We start from the raw sequence: 13,902 nt of genomic DNA on the forward strand, positions 1-13,902 counted from the left end.
ACTGTTCTATTGATGCCATATTTGCGGGGGCTGGGCAAACATTTCTTTTCAAAATGGACTCCCCTCCCTTGTGGCTATAAAATATGGTGATAAGCTTTTGTTTTGTTTTTTTTGTAGCTATTATGATTCTATTGCTAAAAAAAAGAGGTTTTTAACTTTTACTCCTTCCAAAACAAAATTTTAATGCCGCACATTTTCAGCCTATTTCAGGAGACAGAAGACAGGGTTTTACTCAAAATTGTGGTTTGATTAGAGCTGTCATGAAATGAAGTGGAGGGAGGTCAGACAGGAAGGTAAAAGCTCAAAGGGGGACACAACAGCAGGTTTGTTATCAGAAGTATTGCTTAATGTTTAAACAAATCAAACACAAACAGAAAAAAGTTTGATTCCTTCTTTTCTCTGCTGATTTATATAATTAATGATGTATAAGCTAAAGGTGCATTAACCTGTACCTCTCCTGTCTCATTAGAATGAAAAATGAAAACAGGACAACGCTGCTAACAACCACCAGGACAGGAGGCCCTATGATTACATCAAAGTGTAAATAGGTAACCAGGTTTCTGAAAAATATGTCAGAGCACACAAACCAGAGGGACGTGCTCATCTGAAAACATCCATTTCATGGCATGACTCAGATATCCTAGGACCTGAACTTGCTGGTTCCTTGTTACAGTCAGTTCAGTAAGTCAAGGCACATTTTTCAGATATTAGGGAGTCCATCAAAGTAACGGATTATCTTAATCGTTAAAGGGGAAAGAATGAAGCTCTCTGGAAGGTGAGACCACTGTTAAACAGAATGCAACAGGGGTGCCAAAAGATTATTGCCCTCACAGGCCGGTGTTTTAAATGGCAGCCGAGAAACCAAATGCCACAACTTCAGAGCCCTAGCTTTAACAACATTTCTATATTTGTCCCTGCTCGGACTCCTCTAAGCTTTCACCTTCTTGCTCTAAAATCTGGCCCTCTTCCACCTCACCTCCTGACAGCAGTATGAGTAAAATCCTATCTGCCACACCCAGCGCTCTGTCACACCATCCATGATCACTGTTACTGCCATGGGGAGCATGACCCAACAACCCATGTTTAGGTGAGTATTAGGAGTGCAGAATGGAGTTTAATAAAAAAAAAAAAAAAAAGGAAACAATATCATTTCATCATACTAAGATAAAAAATAAATAATTTTCCAAAAAGAATCTTCTAAACATTTATTTCAACTACTATACTTAAATTATCTAAAAACAAACAAACCAACCAACTATGAAACATTTATTCTTCTGGGTCTCAGGAGATTAGGAGCAATCATCACAGTATGGATTGATTTGAGACTAAACCATCTTTTGTGTGTTGGAATATACACACATAAATTTTACAACAAAAATAAGTTTCCCTTTGAGACATCGGAGAAATTAGCACATAGATCAGACGGAATAATTTCCAAAAACATAGATTTCAATAAAAACTTTATGATTCCATTGATTTTTATTGAAGGACAAGCTTGTTGTGACACACGGTGTGGTTCATGACTCCATCTGGTGGAGAAAGGCTGTAATGACAACCAAGCAGTTTAAATGGCCGTTACTGTCAAATGCTTTACTCCCTTTCAAACCAACTCATATTTACAAAACATGAAGCCTAGTGTAGTTTCCAAACCTTGAAACCACTTAGGCAGTGAGAAGGATATTTTGACTCCATGTGAGGTACCTCAATTAATATTAATAATAAAAAACATTATCCAGCCATAACAGTTCTTAATTTGACACAGCAAACCAAGGATATTAGTCTTATAGCCTAACAGTCCACATTAATAAAACATCTTCCCAAGTATTGCTCATCAGAAATCTGAAAAATCTGTCATTACATGCGCTCAGCTTTAAAGAAACTGATGTTTTCTACTTTGTTATTTATATCCATTTGTGTGAATTTTTTGTTTCACTGAGACATTTTTGCAGGTCAATGTCACAAAAGAAAAGTGGATCCACGTAATTCAACGTTCCCTGAAAATAATATATTTCAGAACAGAAAATAGAGTTAAAACACGCAGTAGTCAAGCTGACACACTCAACCAAAAAGAAATAAATCATGTAATAAATAAAAGCATTATCTTATGGGTGAACTCATAAGCTGTTATCATAACCTCCCCAATTCGTTAATAACCTGAAAACTCATCTGATTTAATTGGTGACCCTATGTTGGTATCCTGACCTTTGGCCTGGGAACCACTAATGCAAGACCTAATCTATGGCTTCAGTTGACATCATGCAGATACACCAAACCTTTCATCAACCAATTTATAATTATTTTTTATAATACTTGATTAAGTTTATAAATGATAAAGCTTCCCTTTGGTAAAAGCTGAAAACATCTTTAAAGTCACTCTAAACTCTGCATTTATAAGAAAAACAATGACATTTTTGAGCAAGTGCCTGTCGCTCATGTTGACACAAACACCATGCCACAAAGCTGCACAGTGTACTTCCTCCGGTTTAATAAAGGCAGAACATACAGAGTACAGAGGGACAGAGTCACAGGTTTACTGCTTCCACAGTGATATAAGGTTTTTTTTTCTTTGTTCTTCACCAGTGAAATGAAAGAAAGCACAACTCCACAATGAGATGATTATTATATGACCTGGCTTTTTTTTTTTTTTTTTTTTTAAAATACACATATATGGAGATGTGCAGTATTTCCCCACCACTTCCTCGAGGTGTGGGGTGGCGGTTCCTGCTTCAAAGAGTGCAGCAGAGCAAACAGGTGAAGACGTCACTGGACCCGGCAACAACGCTGTGCTCATTACTGTAAGTGCAAAGAAACCTGCTAATAGCAGTGAAGCTAGTCCTGACCAGAGCACTAGCAGCCGCTGATTACGTTACAGTTGCACCCACAGCAAGCACAGGACGGGCTTTGTCCTGCTGTTCCTGGCTCTGCAACACTAAGAAAACTCAAAGTTTTATCTGCACTGGACGTTGAAAGGAAAGAAAACAAAAAGATAAAAAGCAGAAATGAAAAATGACCGTCAGTCAAATGAAGGGAAACAGTGACACGCACACACTGGAGCAGAGTTTCTTCTGACATGCCCCAAACCAAAAGCAGATCTTCATGCAAGATGGATATCGTCCACACCTCAAAATTCGCTACAATTTTTTCCCTAAAATAATAATAATAATAAAAATCATATTCACATCATATAACTTCATGTGTGTTACGTGGTTGTCCATGCCATACCAGTGGGGCCCGCCCCACAGTTTGAGAACCACTGCACTATAGTCTCCAGAGATGTGAGCATAATCTCAACCTCTGCTGTGGCCATGGGACAGTAAAACAATGAGGTGTGTTAAAAATAAAAATTCTAGCAGAAGTCTTTGCATCAAGTTAAAGAGGACCAAGAGCGCTGCGAGACAACCATCATCTGCGAGGTAGAACTTCATCTGACCCCAGCCTTGATGTCTGATGGTCTCATATTCCTCTTCCAAATTGGAGGGATCTGCATCACAGAGAGAAGAAATTATTTTTACGGATGCATTTCTCTGGATCAGTCCAGGGAAAGGTGTGCATAGTGTTACGCAGACTGGACTTTACAGGAACACATAACAAGGCACAGTGTCTGTGTATGCGTTTGCATTACTCGTGGGGGTACTGAAGTCTCTAGATGCCGTCCCAAAAATGATAAAAGTCGCCTCCATATCAGCCCACTGCCCAAGAACATGAAACCTGTTACCAGCCAGAAAGCGCGGGGGTCCTGTAGGAGAGACACACAGGCAGAGCAGTGCATAAATATCTGTTCATAAACATTAAGCACTAGTTACAACTATTAAAAGTATTGATCAGAAGTTGTCTCACATCTTCGAAAGCTGTTGTCAAATTCATTCCAAACGCCACACCTATTAGGCCAAATAAGGAAAGGGAGAAGGACCCCATGGTCAGCTGCAGATTCAGTCGCATCATCACGTTCCGGTGGCTGGAATAAAGCACACAGTGCTCTCAGTGGCTGCAAGAAATCATACAAAACAAGAGAACGCCTGATCTGGCAGAGAGGTGTGGGATGCCAGATCAGGCGCCCCCCTTCCGGCTCTCTTCTCTTTTGTCTTACTTCTCGCTATCACCTTTTCTATCCCTTTGAAGAAGTGAGGCTCTTTAAATATTAAAGAGGTAAGTATTACTTTTGTTTTGCAGTGAATTGATAGAAGAAAATAATTTAGAAAACTAAACAAAAGAAAGTAGAAATAACAGTGACACACTCCTGATCAACCCTCGCAGGGCCTCCTTGGATGAGGGTGTCTAGTGATAATGGCTGAAACACCCAATGAATCCAAGGTCCACCACTGATGATGGGTCCCAAGTTATACATTTCTGTAATTCAGACACACTGTTGAAATAGCACTTCAGTTTTGTCTCATTTTATTTATTTTGTAATAATGTGTACTGAAACTTCTGTACTGTGGCAGAAAAGGTAGTTTTGCTGGTTTTCCTTATGAGAACAAAGTGGGTTGCATGTCGCCCTCGATATAAAATGAGTCTCACATTCCTAACCTAGACGATATCTGACATCTGGGGGAAAAAAAAAAAAAATGCTAATTAGTAACAAAACTGGGTATATATTAGGAAAAAAAGAGAAAAAAAAAAGGCATCCCACAGATGGTAAGTGTCTCTGAAATAACTTCTATTTTGAAATAATGGATGCCATCAGCTTATTATCAGCAGGCGTGTGTGTGTGTGTGTAACTGCACATGGCAGGAGTAACGAGCACGTTTGTGAAGGCGCCACTGTTTCTGAATCACATTTACAGTCCTGTGAAAGAGGAACATTCTGACAGGCGACTATCCAGTCGTGCGCCCAAAACTCTCCTTTCACATGACTGTACTTATTTTGGAGCAACATTTACTGCAATTCAGATAAAAATCTTTTAAATACGACCTTGCCTTCTTCAGGATGACAATACCAAACCGCAATCTGGACGTGTTAGAACATCCCCCTAGCTCACAAAATTCCACACGAGTACAAAGATGCATCAATTTTTAGTAAATTTAATTTTTCTTGTTAAATTGTAGATGGCAAAGCATTTTTTTTGGGGGGGGGGGACTGAATAAGATCAAATTCAATCTTCAAAAATAATGGCTTGTTAAGCCTCATTATCAGTGTTTTGAGTTTGTTGCTTCTCAAAAACATCAGTCTATAGTGTGCATGTATACATAATGTATAGCCAATTTGTACGTACCTGTCCAGATTGATAAAGATTACACTCTCAGAGTCGTCTATCAGACCCTTCAGCTCTCTGGCTCTGTTCCCAAGTTCCTCGGCCTGTGTGAAGTATTTCACGGTCAATATGACAACAATTGTACAACCTACACCTTACTGACAGCCCATCACAACTGCCACAGGTAACATGTAAAGTGTTTCAGTGCTTCGGATATTAAACTAAAATAGAGGCAAAGAAATAAGTAATCACCATAGCAGAAGCATAAATGGGTATAAATGCTTAGATGAAAATAAAAAAATAAAAACATACGAAGTGGTCGTGGCTTGATGAAATCTATGACAAATGTGTCCTATACAATGTGTGAGCATGCAGCCTTTACCAAGACTTTTGCATAATTGCAATATTTGTTGATCATGTTAAAACTCGGGAATTTAAAGTACAGCTACCTGCATATAATAATTCTCCAATAAAAGCTCCATCTCCTCAGCGTGGTCAATACCCAAACTGCTCTCTTCACTAAAAAGGCAGACAGACATGAGGTTATATACAAAATAGAAGCACACAAGTTGAAGAGAATGGATAGATGGATGAAAAATAGAAGTACAGCTGGGCCTGGCAGTTTGGGCAGAATTAATTTAATTTGAAAAAACAAAACAAAAACCCACATACACAGAAAAAGGTTAACCTGTAACGTATGATCTGCAGGTGAGTGAAAACAGACTGGAAACAGACTTTGATCCTTGGCAACTCAACAAATTCGTGTCTTTCTTTTTCAACATGCTTCACCACTGACTGGAGATTTCCAACTATTTTTAAGATACTGTGTTCAGCACCCATATACATGTGTCTGAGTGCATGTGTGACATACAAAACTCTTGGGTCTGTCCATTTTGTGAGACAGAACTCTTCAACCGTCTCATCCTCATCCAAGACCTTCAGCATGGAGTCCTTAAACATTTTTATGTCTGTCTCCAACTCTGATAAGCTGTAACAGGCGTGAGAGAAGGGAAAACTTACAAGACTGTAAATCTTTAGGCTGAAAACTTCCATTTACATATATGCCAGATGCCATTAATGACTTCTTCAAATACAATTACATGTCTTGAGTGATTCATTACCTCTTGCTATTCTGCAGAAGTACATGTAGTTTACTTCTATCAGCAGAAAGGATTTTAGGGTCTACGAGGGATTCCAGCGTATCCAATATGACTGGTTCAACTTCATTCAACCGGGCTTGCAGCGTGTTTACCTGTTGACACAGATAATACAAAGCTTCAGGTGTGTGTCCTTGACTTTCATTCAGGCTTTATCTAGGTTAGACCACGCTTAATTACACAAGCACTCTGTCTGGTCTGATCGGTTTCACCTTGTGCTGCAGGATGGCTTCCAGTGCTCTGAACTCGAAGGGCAGAGTGTGCGTCTGTGACGCTAGCTGGGGGGCGAGCTCCAGAACTAACCAGCGCTCCAGTCCAAGACCACGAAAATCCAAGACCATAAGAGACTCCGGGGTCAAGATGGCTTTCAAGGCCTGAAAAGACAGCGAGTGGAGGTTATGGGCTAGAGCTTAAACAAACAGACGAGGACAAAATTATTACCCTCCCTATTAAATATAACAGAAATTTTCTGTTATATTTAATAGGGAGGGATTTTCAGTATAACATTTCCAAATACACCAATTGTCTTTTTACTAAGTATTAATTATTTCTAGCTCCACACAATAAATTATTTCAGAAAAAAAAAATATTAGTGTCAATATTATTAGTATTACACACAGAGGATGCTTCAGAGTGTGTGTGGAATTGGGAATTTCGTCAAGGTGGAAGGAATTAAGCAAAAACAGAAAGCCTCAAGCAGTCACCAGTAAACCTGGGTCTTCCAGCAAAACATACGTTCTCCTGGTGAAGAACAACCTCCAGAAGACTAAAGTGAACATTACTGACTGGCTTGTAAAAAGCTCCAACTTGAACGCTAACGAAAATCTGTGGGGTGAACTGAAGACAAGGGTCCATAGCAGAAGATCATTAAATCTGCAGGAGCTTAAGAGATTCTCTAAGGAAAAAATGGGCTGTGAGACTTACTCACAGGACACAACTGACTATTAGCATCAGTGAGACTAGTAATTTTAATCCTGGTTTATGTCAACAGTTTTATTTCTTTGTGCAAATTAAAATAATGTAAGCAACCAAAATGAAACTAGGACGTTTCCCGTGTTGCAATTTCCTTGCTTTGTTAACAGCCCTTGGGAAATGCTGAAAAATAATAATAAAATTTCCACAGGGAGGGCAAAAAAGTCTGTCCTCATCCACATACTCTGATCCAAAGAGTGAATGTTTAAAATATGCTTTTTTGTTAAAGACTCCATGGCTGAATTTCCTTTAAAGGCTTTGGAGACATGACATGGCGCCCGGTTAACGTTTTACTGTTAACATGTCAGTGCTCTGTTTGACTCTGAACTGTAAATATTTGTGGTTAGAGATTTGAAACTTGAGCACCAATCAGGATCTAGTTGTGCCTCCCTGGTCCTGAGTCCCACTTAGATACCGCCAACATACAACTGTGAATGGTCAGCATGTCACAGCCTGCAGAGACCTCACGACGACATAACAGAGCTGAAAACTTTTAGTTCTTCAGGTAATGAAGCATTCTGTGTGTGTACATTTGTTTATGTAGCACATAACTACAAGCTTGTATTGCAGTAACTGCAGTCTCAGTCACTTACTGATCACAGTCCTTGCTTATGTTTGCTTTACACTTTATTTCCTCTAATTTTAGACTGAAACATATCTTCTGTGGTTTCTACCCTTGTACAGTCAGGACTAACGATGGCTGTGAAGCTGTCCCATCTCTTCTTGCTGCTGGTTATGCCGAGTTTCAGTTTGACCAGTGGACAAAAATGCTCCACATCTGACTCCAGCTGCAATCAGTGCATCCAATCCGGCCCTGAGTGCGCTTGGTGCACTGCCCCCAACTCTAACATTCACTGTCATACTGTGAAGGGGCTGCAGAGAGCTGGCTGTCATAAAGGTCATATATATAAACCTCAAAGCAGTGTGCAGGTCATCAGGAATGACAGCAGGTAAGCTGTTTTAAATACCTCTTTAGTCATTAAAGGACACCTGACAGTTTTTTAGTGTTCCATACAAAAAAAAAAAAAAGAAAAAAAGAAATTAACCTTCCAAAGTTTTCTTTTGTTTTTATTAATATGAAAGTTTCATATTGGATTCAAATATATTTTGGAACAGAAAAGGGCCTTTGTTATGATGTTAAAAAAAAAAAATCTTACAATGTTATTTCTTGTGATTCTGAACTTCTGCAGAACAGACATAGCAGATGCCAAAACCATCTTCCTGCAGCCCCAGGAGCTCGCCATTCATTTGAGGCCAGGTGTGAGCCAGTCCTTTCCTCTGTCAATCTCTATGCCAAGTGATCATCCTACCACAGACCTGACTCTAGACACCAGCAACGTGCCAGCTGGTCTCAACATCACATTCAGTAGCATAACTACAGGAAACCCCTTACTCATGCAGGTCAGAAAAAGAAATCCTGTCCAACACAGTCTCTTGCAGAAAGAAAATGTTCCTTCTTGTTTGTCCCCCAAAATCAAATTATTCAAACAACAGTTCCTCTGGCGCTGCAGGTAACTGTGGAAGCAGCACAATGTCCCAGTAAGAGTGACATCTCAAACCAGAACAGCACTGGACCCTGGTCTGTCCAGATCACACCCAGAGGCTTTGCAAAGAGTGTGGCGTTGGAGGTAACTTTGCAGTGCAAGTCTGCAGCAACTTGCTACGAGAAACATTTGAGTCTGAAAACCTAAAGCAAGTCTTCATGAGACTGTTAGAAAATTGAGAGTTCAATAATTCAGCTAATTTTTCTTCAGTGTGATAATAACATTAAAAATCTATTTGCTTCACCAGGTCAGTGTAGTTGCACTGAAAACAGAGAGGAAAACAGTCCCACCTGCAGCAGCCACGGGGCGCTCGTGTGTGGGCGTTGTGTGTGCTATCAGCCTTATGTTGGAAACCTTTGTCAGTCTGACATAACTTCCTTTGAGTCAGAAAATGAAGACTCCTGTCGCTCACGCCCTGGCGCCCCGGTGTGCAGCGGCCGGGGTGTGTGTGTGTCGGGCATGTGTCACTGCAACCAGCGGGAAAATCCAGAAAAGATACGCGGACAATTCTGTGAGTGCACAAACTTTGACTGTCCATACCACGAGAACAGGTAAAAACAAAAAGTTGCCACGAGTTTGTATATAAAATATACCGATATAAAGTTATCACACAGCTTCACAGTTAAAACACTACATTTTTAATCTGACAGAATATGCGGAGGCAATGGGATATGCGAGTGTGGAATGTGCCGCTGTTATGCGAACTGGACAGGTAGTGACTGCAGCTGCAGCACGGAAACTGCTTCCTGTGTGGCAAAAAACCAGCAGCTGTGCAACGGTAGGGGGAACTGCGTCTGTGGAAAGTGCCAGTGTTTGCCACAGTACCAAGGGCCGACCTGTGAGGACTGCCCTGTTTGTGTAGCACATTAGAGATGGGAGCAAAGATGAACACGTGAGACTGGATATTTATTTACTTCTTATACCGTACGATGTTTTGCAGACACTATCATTACTACAAGAAAATGAAGATATAGAAACACACCATCATCTGAACACTTTATAGACAAGAGAAGCAAGACTGCTTTAACACCGTATCCTCTATTTGTCTTCCACAAACTCTTCACAGAGCCAACATTGTGAAACTTTAACTTTAGTTAAAACTGTTTGCTAGACTTTCTGTATCACTGCTGGTTATGATGAATGAGCAGAGTGTGCATCTCCTCCTCTGAGTATAGTTCTTGAACTGACTGTGCCTTCTCATTCGTCATCAGGTGTGACAGAAAGTGTGGCTACCTCATCGTGACAACGGTGGAGATAAAATACGATGTGCTGAGAGAACAGAATTCATTCATTCTGTAAAATGATGAACCATGATGGTTCCAGAGGATGATAGATTGTAGGTTGGACTAACATATATATGATAACAGGATTTTTACTTTTCAAAAACATGATAAAGATCATCTTATTTTGATTGAAAGCAACATCTGAAAAATTAAACTCCAGTTTTTCGGCTCAGGTGCGGCTCATGCTACGCCTCCTGTGGTGTAAGAGGAGCGTGGCAGACAAAGGAAAAAGAAATAAAACATACCGCCATTCGTAAAATAATGCAGTTATTTCTAGCAGTGAGGCTGGTAGTGTGTTGGAAGCGTAGGTCTCTGGCTTGAAGACTTAACTCCTGGCAAAGCTCCGTCTTCTTTTTTTCTTGAAGAGAAAAACAAATAAGGAGGAGCAGAGGCACACATGTACATATAGTTGGGCCAATCTCTACACATGAAGTAGAGGTTGAAATACAACTGATTTTTACTCATGGATAACAGAAGTGAGTCACTGGTGGTAACACAACCCATTAGTGGCTGCTGCACAGGGGAAGTAACACAGAAACACAGCAGTGATGGACAAAAATGTGGTGCATGTCCAGTTCCACACATAATAAAAAGGATACGGAAGAGTACTTCAGGGACATGTTAAAAAAAAAAAGAAAGAAGAAAAGATCCCTATGCTCTGTCACAATGCCAGAGATAAGAGAATCATCAGTCTCAGTGCCAACAACATGTAAACATTAATGAGGTTAATTTCCTCACACTTACCAAATGACGTCACATTTCCCTCTTGGTCAAACTTCATCTGTCAAAGAAAGAAAACATGAAGCTGATTGGTTACATCAAGCAACCACATCTTCACTGCATTTTTGCACAGCGTTGAAACACAATTGTGTGAAATGTAAATAATAACAATAAATTACTTGAGCATTCCAAATGCTATGCTTATTTGTTTTTTTTAAATATCTATCCATCTCCACACACACGGCTGATCAAATGACAAGTTTGTTTGTTACTGTTGGGTTTTTTTGTTTTTTGTAACAAAACCTTATTTTTGATGCCAGCACCAAAATAATAAACAAATAAATAAATAAATAATGGTGTAAGCTGATGACAGGTCAGTAACCTCACAGGTGCTGAGTGTTTCTAAGGTAAAGATGGGGAGGATGTATGTTAAATTATAAACGTGTGAATGAAATCTACAGGTTTTGTAAACAAAATAATAAGATATTGTTTATTGCAGCAAGACAAAGTGACAAACCACATCCCAAAACCTTTCAAGTAGTATTAGCAACTATTAATTAATGACTGCTTAAATTAATTTCTCTCTTACCACTACAAATGCCGGAGCTACAGTGGAAGGAGGGGCGTCTGAGACTCTTCTGCAGATAAAGGACACTGTTCAAAGAAAAGACCAAGTTAAACCATGTTTGCAGGAAAGTATTTGACATGTAACGTTGAGCAGTACCTTGGACTACAGCAGAAAGACAATAGCTTGGTTCTCACCTGTATGTACAGAGCTTTGGGTCGGGATAATAAAGTTTAGAATTACAAACCTTAGCATACAATTCTTCATTATTCTAACTTAAAATGCAGTCAAGTGGAAAAGAAAAATTTAAAGGGACACTATGTATTCCTGTGAAAAACTCACTACATCCCATGATGGGCAGCAACAGTTGCTTCTCTAAGATCAGTGCTAATGTGTTTTCTTCTTGGCACTGTGTTAATATGCATCTAAATGCTCCAAACCAGCAAACTACCATAACGTCTGCTTTTATAGGGATGCTCACGCTTGCTGATGATTAGCTAATCAAATACATTTGATTAGCAGCAGCTGGCTGCTCATTACCCTCCTAACTCATATGAAAGCAGTAAAGGTGTAATTAGTCTCTTTTTTTACATGCTGTAATAGATAAAACCTTAGAATTGAAAGAGACTATTTTTACCATGACTGTAAAGACAACTATAGGTCACGTGGAATACTTGTATACTGTGGTCAGTATGAGCCAAATTAACTACATCATCTTACCAGGCCACACTACGCCTCTCTGCAGCAGGTTTCTCTCAGTTCTCACTGCAGCACACTGAGGTCTTCTGGTCTGACATGTGGATAAAGGCAGTGCTTGACTGACCAGTGAATTCAAGCAGACATCACTGTAGTTCCTGCTGAATGATCCCAGTCTTACATTTCCCTGTGGCACAGAGTGTCCCGTTGGACAGAACTCTGCAGCTCTGCTATAATAGCTGAGGGTTCTTGTCCCACCAAGTCGTGAGGAAAAAGGACCAAGAGAGTTTAAAAACCACTTTGGATGAAAGTTCGCACAGCCGGCCAGCAGCAACTTGTGCATTTTGATCTCCACACCAACGCAACACAAAGCCTTTACGCAGACCGCCATACTGGCGCTGGAGAGCTGATGTTCACCACAGGCAAGGGATTATACCAGGCACAGCAGCAGGGAAGGGAGGAGGATGAAATTAAGACACGCTTTAACTTCCATAAGCAAAGAAAGCTGCAAGCACCAAGTGTTTACAATCCTCTCATTAGTGGTGCCTCGGTGCCCTCCAGATGTTTGCCAAGCTATGTGTTAGACGAGACAGTCCTGACCCACAGGTACAACAAGAGTGAAAACTTCCGTTACATACGTTACAGTACACATAAGTATCTCTCACGCGCACATTGCCTCGCTTTCACCTGCTTTTATAACTTTCTTCAACTTTGTCTCGCGGCTGTTTGTTATGCTAACTATCTTAGCTGCTGCAGTATAACAAACATGCTTCACTCACAACAGCCGACAAGTTTTAACGTGACAGTAAACGCAGACACGAGTATCACAGACAGGTCACCTGCCGATGCCTGTAAAGTGTCCCGAGTCTACATGTGCGGCTGTGTTTCAACCTGAAAACACAGCTCCCCGGCTTAACGTGATGACAGGAGGACAGAAGAGCACGGGCTCTCTGGACCATAATGCACCGCGGCGGCAGCGCAGAGCGCCGAAGATCGTCCATGATTGAGGTGATCACTCCGACTGAGAACCTTTCCATCAAACACACCCGTGGCTGTAGAAAAAGGTCATTGAAACACACAAAGAGGATTAATAAATACTGAGGCCACGAGCGATCCTTTTGCATTACATATAAAAGCCAGTATCCGCCAGGGAGAGACAAGTATGGGAAGTAAATAAAGGAACTAAATGTATGGAAGCTTGTTTCTGGAGAAGAATTCAATAAAATACATAAAATAACAGGTCGACTTACTCTGTAAGTTTGTTTTGCGAAACAAACTATGGTACGTCAAAATGCTGAAATTAGTTAAATACTAATATATTGTATTTTTAATAAATTATTAAATTTAATAAATTCTAATTATAATAAACTAGTCAAAGGCTGCCACAAAACGATTTAAAGTTTATTTGTTGTTGTTTTTTTATTTGACCGTTGTCTTATTTGAAGTATCACATTAATACTTCTGTTTCATGTATTGCCAGCTGTAACAAAGGATTTCATGAACTTAGCTATACATTTAATTGTTTCCTAACTGTGGACTTCTCTGTTTTCATTTAAAGTGATCTTACCACTAACATGTTAATTAGCTAGGTGAAAAAGAGCTTTCGTATTTCCACCCTAATATTATTATTTCTGTTTCCTTTGGAGAAATTGTTTCCATGTAATCTCCCGGCATAAATGGCGCTTCGGTCCTCTAACGCAGTGAATAAAACTCTGACTGTAAAAGCAGAAGAAAACATATTTTCTCGCTCTGCAGTGATTCTGCTTTTCGTGCA

General features: G+C 40.0%; 3 protein-coding genes across 4 annotated transcripts in view; 2 read left to right on the forward strand and 1 right to left on the reverse strand.

Moving 5' to 3' along the window:
• The window catches only part of LOC146658581 (protein tyrosine phosphatase type IVA 3), a 164,806-nt gene that overhangs the window by 43,973 nt on the left and 106,931 nt on the right, over positions 1-13,902 (forward strand). The window lies entirely within an intron of this gene.
• mrs2 (magnesium transporter MRS2) lies at positions 1,292-13,156 on the reverse strand. Of its 2 annotated transcripts, XM_085422255.1 has the most exons (13): positions 12,968-13,156; positions 12,153-12,534; positions 11,457-11,521; positions 10,892-10,928; positions 10,393-10,505; positions 6,561-6,722; positions 6,313-6,443; positions 6,063-6,179; positions 5,641-5,710; positions 5,213-5,295; positions 3,838-3,955; positions 3,623-3,736; positions 1,292-3,481 (listed from the first exon to the last, which is right to left on the reverse strand). In XM_085422255.1, exons 1-13 carry the CDS (start codon positions 13,127-13,129, stop codon positions 3,422-3,424), a joined length of 1,614 nt encoding a protein of 537 aa, XP_085278381.1. In that variant the 5' UTR covers positions 13,130-13,156; the 3' UTR covers positions 1,292-3,421. The 2 variants fall into 2 exon arrangements, with proteins under 2 accessions (XP_085278381.1, XP_085278380.1); XM_085422254.1 differs by lacking the exon at positions 12,968-13,156 and having other exon boundaries at positions 1,294-3,481; positions 12,153-12,954.
• Positions 7,761-11,046, forward strand: LOC146658587 (integrin beta-2-like). Its single transcript, XM_085422256.1, has 7 exons — positions 7,761-7,825; positions 8,005-8,270; positions 8,511-8,721; positions 8,832-8,961; positions 9,112-9,415; positions 9,515-9,756; positions 10,076-11,046. Exons 2-6 carry the CDS (start codon positions 8,017-8,019, stop codon positions 9,732-9,734), a joined length of 1,119 nt encoding a protein of 372 aa, XP_085278382.1. The 5' UTR covers positions 7,761-7,825; positions 8,005-8,016; the 3' UTR covers positions 9,735-9,756; positions 10,076-11,046.

The sequence above is a fragment of the Rhamphochromis longiceps genome, linkage group LG11, assembly GCF_057381845.1.
Source record: "Rhamphochromis longiceps isolate RC_006_pf linkage group LG11, R_longiceps_female_GT1.1, whole genome shotgun sequence".
In the NCBI taxonomy this organism is placed as follows: Eukaryota; Metazoa; Chordata; class Actinopteri; order Cichliformes; family Cichlidae; genus Rhamphochromis; species Rhamphochromis longiceps.